Below are 7,618 nucleotides of genomic sequence, written 5' to 3' on the forward strand. Positions count from 1 at the left end.
ACTGGCACGCTACAGTCTACCCTGCATCTTAATCAAATGAAGTGTATAAAAATGTAGCCGTGCCCAGAACTTGTTTTCTGATTCAGGCTGAAAGATTTTTTAGAACTAAAATACTTGCAAACTTTAATTCCGCTTTTTGAAGATTACAAGATGGTCCTGGCTTTTGGGGTCACTTATGAACATTCTTACATAACACATAAAACAACCTGGTTTCTCAATAACCAAAATAAGTCATTTATTAATAATTTAAGTTCTTACATACTGAGAATAACATCTCGACTTCATACTAGCAAATTTGAGACTTTCTCTTACTGACAATCATGTGCAGGATCTTCTTGCATTTACACAGGTACACAATATTCACACACCCTTCCAGTTTTCTACAAAAATAAATGCGAGATATTGCATTTGAGGTGAAGCTCCCTGAAGTGTTTGTACACAGGCAATGCACTGTTTAGCATTTGTCATATATATCCTTCACTTTGAAGAAATGATTTTCCATTTTTAAAGTATGCAACAGGGATTATTTATAAAGGTAAGGCTCCTAACCCCCAAAATCATGAGACCAGTTTGACCACACACACACACACCCCAAAATAAAAATGATGTAACTATAAAACAGACTATTCATTCACAAAATTGAATAAACAAACCCAAAGGGGTCAAACATTCATTTATAACCAAGAAAGTTTGCCTAATTCTACAATAAAATTAAGCATGCTGCAGATGATGTGTCATTTGTGCTCCAAAAGAATTTATCACTGGAGAATGCAGAGAATACATTTCAACCCTTCCTCTTGCAACTTTCATGCCATTCATCTGAGATTGAAAACATTTACATTGATCAAGCTGAGTATATCAAAGATCTTTGCAAACAGATATTCCAAAATACATTAAACTGAAATCGCTCTTTGGCTCCCCTAAATCAGTATTAATAATTATAAAAAAAATCAAGTCTTCACTGAAGACAACGTATATTATAAATGCACATAATACATTTATCCCAGTGTCACACACATGGATGTGTACTTATAGTGTTCATTCTTGCCCATCGTTTGGAAACCCTAAATTTTAAATCACTGCTTAAGTGTCTTTTGTGCATGGAGCACAATATACTGTCCCACTTGAAGCAACTGTCTTTTTTCCTGCTGGGAAAACCCAGCAAAATCCCTCATTTTCCAACAGCAGATTCCAAATGTTGTAACCTTTATTGTGTTGAATCAGAGACAGCTACTGCCCAAACCCAGGGCCCACAAAAGAATTGCAATTCTCTTTAGCTGTCAAGAGAGAAGCATTGTGGAATGCTCACAATACCCAATGTAGGAGGAATTGATGATCAAGTTGGCCCTCACGTAGATTGCAAAGAGTCCACCTGAAAGACGTTTTGATTGGAAGGAGTGGTAAAATATAGTTGCTGCGTGGGCATGCGATTATCACAGGGGCTATTCAGCCCCAGAGTCCTTTCAAAGTCTAGCAACTGTCCCATGAAATTAAAGTTGGGGGAGATATTAGATTTCTTCATTTTGACAATATCATAAGCATCATTCATGGATAAGTTGAGTTTTTGCATAAGATATGCAACTGTCACGGTGACCGAGCGACTGATCCCTGCCAGGCAGTGCACAAGCACACCACAATTTTTCCCACGAGCTTCATCTGTTGGGAAAAAAGAGACAAGAGACTGTTAAAGTCATATATTTGTTTCCTGTTTCAGATAACATGAGTACCTGATGTGAGATGAGACATCAGTGAATTGCTATTGTAATTTATTGAAAACTTCCTGTACCTTCTCATGCCCGGATTTGAATAATATTTTAATACTTGGCTTTTCCTTTCCCAAAAAACCAAATACATCAAGGAAATAACATTTCAAACTTAGGTCGTTCTAACCATGCATAGATTTTTCTATTCACTAAAGCATAAATATTCTCTGGTGTTAAAGGCAAGTGGTGAAATTACACGGTGCCATCTTTACTGGGCTGCATCACTCAACCTATATGCGCACAACTAAAATGTACATTACTCTGCATAGACTAAACTGCTTTCTTGTAATGAAAGGGTATTATGTACTGTTCTGCACATAGAAAAGTAGTTGTGGTCTATTTTTGCCTAAATGTCTGATCTACCCATCTTTTAAAAACTAGTTTTAATTAAAGAATATCGGGATAATCCCAATAACTGTTCATCTGAAATAGGAAGGTCCTGGTAATTCGGTTGGTTGTATTTACTGGTTGCCAGCAAGAATTCTTTGTAAAATCACATTCTATATAGAATTGGAAAAGGAAGCAGAAGTGTTTTATAGAAGGCAGTTGTTGTAGAAACTTGGCCAGATACAGGAGTTTAGATCGCATTTGGCTGATAAAATAAGAATTTTTTCAAGAGGAAGGAAGAAAAGAATCCTCCTCCAAACTCCTATGTATTTCATTTCAAAGGTCTATTAAATGGTTTTACAAGGGTAGTGCACTGCAGAAGAACAAGGAAAGTATTCAGCTGTTTAAAAAAAAAAAAAAAAGGGGGGGGGGAGACCCAGAAGTCACAGGGGACAGCCCATTAAGAGAAACAGGATGTCAACATGGCTAGAAAATGGATTCCTTTGTCATAAGAAATACATTATAATGCCTGGAGATTTGCAGCTACCACCCCACAAATTCTTCTTACTGAGCTCAAATTACCTATATTGTGCTTATTACTACTACAGTTCCATCAGATTACAGTACAGTATTCATTGACAAACAAGGGCCTGGCAAAATGGAAAAAGAAGTCCAGCATAATTGGATCATTTTGCAGAGAGTAGAGAAAAAAACAAGTGTTCGTAACTAGTGCTACTTGGGAGTATATCTGATATATTTAAGAGCTAGTATTCTCAAGAAAAGACATGTTTGAACATATTTTAAGAAATTCGCTAAACTAGGATTGCTTACCCAATGTCCTACAGATACTACATCCATGATGGGGGGCAGACTCAAATTATATTGATTATTTGAATTGAGAGTTATTTCATGATTAAAAAGCATGCCATAAGCATGCAACATAACCTATCCATGCTGACTCTTACGTAAATTTTGAATTTGATGAGATTCACTTCAATCAGAAGCATCTAGAAATTTTGAAACTTTAACATTTGATGGCATATATTTCTAAGATAATATACATAAGATCCAGACAAAAATATTTGGTCTAATGAAATAAGCAATCAAGCTAAATTAAGATAAAAAAGTATAACTGCCTGGACTATTTCTATTTTCTGGTACAATTCTGCCTCAAACTGTTGCTCGTTTAAAAACAAAAAGCACAAAATGCAGTGAACTAAATATAAAACATGGAAAACATTCTTCATAAAAAGCATTTATCTAAACCTAAAATTGTAACAGCAAAAATAAAGACTCCCTCCACCCTAGGATATCTCTTTTCCTTTCCATTTTCACAACAAGATAAATAACTAAAACATCAACTGTACGCTGTAAATTGAGATTATGCCAGCAGAAATGGATAAAACAAGAGACATTTCTCTTGTGATCTGAAAAATTTGTGAAAAAATGCATAGGAAGTTGTCTTTGGAGAAGGTTTGCTGCTAGTAATATAAAAGTGCTATAAAAGACAGGAACTAATTTTTCAACCTTACCTATAAAAGAGATGGCTTCAGGGAAGAATTGGGATAGGTTTTGGCTCCAATGATCAGAGATAGGGATCTGCTTGTACTTAAACTCGCCAGCATTTTCGAAGAGATTGGGCAGGTTGGGGGTGACATTCAATATGTATTTAATGCCAAACTCTTCGAGAACATCCAGGTTAGTGGAGTCCTTGGCGCAGCCCAAGTAGAGGTATGGCAAGATTTCCACAGGGAAGCAAGGCTGGTTGTTAGACAAAGGGCTGCCATCAGAGTCGGTGGCACTGTTAGGATCTCGATCAATATCGGATTCCACATCTGAAGATGAGTCAGAGCTGATTCGGAGACCGCCCAACCCCAAGACTGGCAAAGGTGGAGAATTGCTGCTACAAGAACTGTCTAGATTAGTTTCGCAGTGCAAGGCATACTCTGCCTGGAACCTGCAGAAACCCCCTGGGAAGAAAACAAAAAGAAAGGGTTGGAATTAAAGAGAGTTCCTTTTAGAGCTCCTATAAATTGCTAGAGCCAGACGTCACAGGACATTTTATGGTTTAAAAACACTAGAAAACTGAAAATGGACTGATGCAGCTGTAAAAAAACAACAACAACAACAACAACAAGGAGATATGAGTGAAGGTTTTGAAATATTTCTCTTCTGTGGAGTTTAGTGGACTAGAACAAAACATAAACATAGCTATAGTGTCCCTTAGTAAAATGAAATCTATGTAACTAGATTCTAGGCCATCCACCATTACAGTTGATCCAACAGCCGCAGCACATCAGCTATTAACTCAGACCTTTAAGCCTTTAAAGAATACATAGTAAATTTCCAATCGCTTAAACATTCAGCTGCTTTTATCTGAGCCCTCACATATGCCTCCAGTGTTAAGCAGGCGGTGCAAGGTGCTAAAAAATTCAAACCCTGCACACCTTCCCTACAGCTTCAGCTTCCCCACATCTTGATAATCTTCAAATAGCAAAGCTTATGCCACTCCAACCAGCAGGAACAGTAGCATGCAGAGGGATCAAAACCTGTAGTTCATCACTGATCCGGAAACTGGATTACATGGTCTGTAAAGTACCTCTTTGGATGGTATCAGGTTAGGGATGCCAGAGCTACTCACTGGCTTTTCAAACAATGATGCAGTAGAACAATTGGCTGTTCCTTAAGGGCATCCTTTGCTTGAAAAGATTTCCTTACCCTACAGTGCCTATAAACAGAACCCTTAATCGAAACAGCAGGAAGCTCCTTTGAAATAATATTTTCGATGAAGAAGGGTATTCATAGTTTAGGGAAGAGGAATTTTAGGAAGCAATGCATATTATTCTGCTTAAGAGCTAAGCTTGATTTGACAACTTCAAAGCCCGGACTATTCCTGGGGAAGGAAACTGCTTGAGGATTCCCCTCCTCCCCCCTCCGCCCAGAGCGGGCTCTTTCTCTTTGGAAGGGGCAGGCACTAGGCGTTTGACGCCAGAGGCAGGCACTTGCTACGTCGCTTTTCTGGAATCGGGATTTTCCCTACGAGGGGAATCCTTAACCAAGAGTAGAGTTCCTTTTACTAGAAGGGACACGTTCCGTTCATCCACGGACTACAGAGGCGGGGAGTTTGCTTCGAAGCCTGCCCAAGAACTAGTTCAAAGGATTAAAAACATGGGCGGGGGGGCGGAGAGAGGGAGGGTTTGCAGCCTCGAGCCTACAAGAGGTTTTAATCTCTTTACAACTCCAGGGCCATCTGGCAGCTCTGCGCTTTGGGCCACGCCGGGCAAAGGCGCCGGGCGGCCAGATGCCGGGGGGCTGGTGCTAAAGGAATAAAGGCAAAACGAATGGGGGGGGAGGGAAGGGAGAGACGCCGCGGGTCTGGGTGCAGAAGGCAAAAATAAGCCGCGGGAAAAGAGCGCAGCCGACGTGCTTAACCCCTCACCTTCCAGGTAGAAGGCCTTACAGCCGTCGTCTTTCAGACGCTTGAGGAGCAGCCCCAGCACCGAGTCGCCCACCGTGTTCTCGTTCCAGTCGCTGCTGTTCTCATCGTAGAGGACCACGGTGTCGGTTCCGCAGCGGCGGGCGAACTTTTCGCGCTCCTCCTCGCCCCGGGCGAAGAGGGCGCGCAGCGGCAGGTTGCCTTTCTGCAGCCGGCGTAGCATAATCCCCGGCAGGGCCACGTTGATGGCCGACTCGATGTGCGAGGACTCGTAGAGCTCCTGCGGGCGACAGTCCATCAGCAGCAGCCGCTCGTTGCCCAGCTCCAGCTGCTCGTTTAGCCACGCCACCGTCTTGCAGATCGCCATGTCCGACGCGAGAGAGGCTACCGGCGAGCGAAGCGTATCTAGCATGAGGAAGGGCTCCGGCAGGCCAGGCTGGGGGGGCAGCTCCGCAAAGCGCCCCTATCCAAAGAGCCACGGCGTCCCCTATCCAAAGAGCCACGGAGCCGGGAATGGGGGTGGGGGCGCGGAGCTGTTGGTCCGAACTCGGTCCGTTGCTCCCCTTTTCCGCCTTAGCCTCCGGGTGAGGGAGTCAGCTAGCCCGTCTTTCCGCTTTGCAAGCCGAAGTGTCGCTCTCGTTTTGGGAGAGCTTCTAGATACATTAGCATCGCTCTTCACTTCCTGCAATTGCAATTACATGTGCAGAAGCGCTTTTATTTTTATTTTGCACAGCACAAGCAAATGCATTAAAGGTAGGTAGAGCGATTTAGCTAGACCCGGTGCTGTTACTGCTCTATCTACCGCTCCCGTGTGCAGCTTCTCATGGCCTGGGCTCCTATTTCTTTTCTCATCTCCTGTTTTTTCTGTCTCCAGCCACCACCTCCAGCTTCTTCTCCCTCTCTTTCTTTCTTTGCCTCCTATTTTTCTTTCTCTCTTTCAAGTCCCCTTGTGATCAATGTCCCTTTTAATCAAGCCTGCACACTATCGCCCCTCTTTCAGCGCCAGGCAGTTCCTCAATGGATACAAACATGGAACGTCTCAATGGATACATTCTCTCGCTCGGCCAATCAGCGCTTGCGGAAGGGGCGGTTGCCGTGGAAACGGGCCGGCTGGAACAGGTTGTGTTGATGAATTGTTAATGAGTTTGTCATTCACAAAAACGGAAAGGAATTTCCGCTCCGGATAAGCCGAGTGCAAACAAGCAGTAACAGCAGCTCAGCGGGAGGAAGGAAGAAAGATGCGGGGGGTGGGGGGGGCGGGAGAGGGGAAGGCACAGGCACTAGAGTCGCGCGTCTGGGGCTCGAGTTTCCTTCAGTTGAAGCTCAAGCAGAGCAGCCCAGCGATTATACAACAAATGGTCCAATTAAAGGAAGAACAAAAGGCTCTCCATGTTTTCCCTACATAAACGCGCTTGTTAAGGGCACTTCACAGCCGGGTGTTTCATCCTGCAACTCGAGTTGCGTTGATCGTGGACCCCCATTCTTTAAAATAATTTTTCCAGTGTTCCTTCCCCCCCCCCCTCCTTCTCTCTTTCCTTCCTTGGGCCTGCCTTTTTTTTTTTTTATAGGATCCCCGGTAGCTTTCCTTTGAACGTTCCATAGGTGAAAAAATTCGTGTGGGTTTCCCCCAGCCCCCTCCCACTTCTTAAGAAACCCAACCAGCACACTTCCGGCTGAATCCCAACGAGCCAAAGAATCTGAAAGAACTAATAGCGCCGCTGACCTGTAAAAAGGAAAGCGCGCTGCTACTTCTATTCTGTCCTCCGGGCAAGCATATTAATTGTGGCAGAAGGGACTGGCTTGTCATTACAGCCAAGCGTGGGCCGGAGTTAAATGTGTAGCGTAAAAGAGAAAGTCGTTTGGCATTTCCCAGGATGGCTGCTGGCGCTGTATTGTCCATTGTTCCCATAGTCTGAAATCTTCTGGGAGATTTCCCTGCTCGGGCGCGCGCTTTCCTTGCAGTACTTGGCTTTGAAGGGGGTAATTCCCACGCATTAACCTCTCCCTTTACTGCCTGATGCCCGGTTCATTATTCGAAGAGCCATTAAGGGCAAGGAAGTTAGTTCGGCAGTCAACAGGCATAGGCAGTAAG

The 7,618-nt window shown here is 43.4% G+C and overlaps 1 protein-coding gene across 2 annotated transcripts; it reads right to left on the reverse strand.

The window, feature by feature from the left end:
• Positions 1-230: 230 nt before the first annotated feature.
• On the reverse strand, positions 231-6,552 carry DUSP6 (dual specificity phosphatase 6). Of its 2 annotated transcripts, XM_058191532.1 has the most exons (3): positions 5,530-6,552; positions 3,623-4,060; positions 231-1,656 (listed from the first exon to the last, which is right to left on the reverse strand). In XM_058191532.1, exons 1-3 carry the CDS (start codon positions 5,936-5,938, stop codon positions 1,349-1,351), a joined length of 1,155 nt encoding a protein of 384 aa, XP_058047515.1. In that variant the 5' UTR covers positions 5,939-6,552; the 3' UTR covers positions 231-1,348. The 2 variants fall into 2 exon arrangements, with proteins under 2 accessions (XP_058047515.1, XP_058047516.1); XM_058191533.1 differs by lacking the exon at positions 3,623-4,060.
• Positions 6,553-7,618: the final 1,066 nt, after the last annotated feature.

The sequence above is a fragment of the Ahaetulla prasina genome, chromosome 7, assembly GCF_028640845.1.
Source record: "Ahaetulla prasina isolate Xishuangbanna chromosome 7, ASM2864084v1, whole genome shotgun sequence".
Lineage (NCBI taxonomy): Eukaryota > Metazoa > Chordata > Lepidosauria > Squamata > Colubridae > Ahaetulla > Ahaetulla prasina.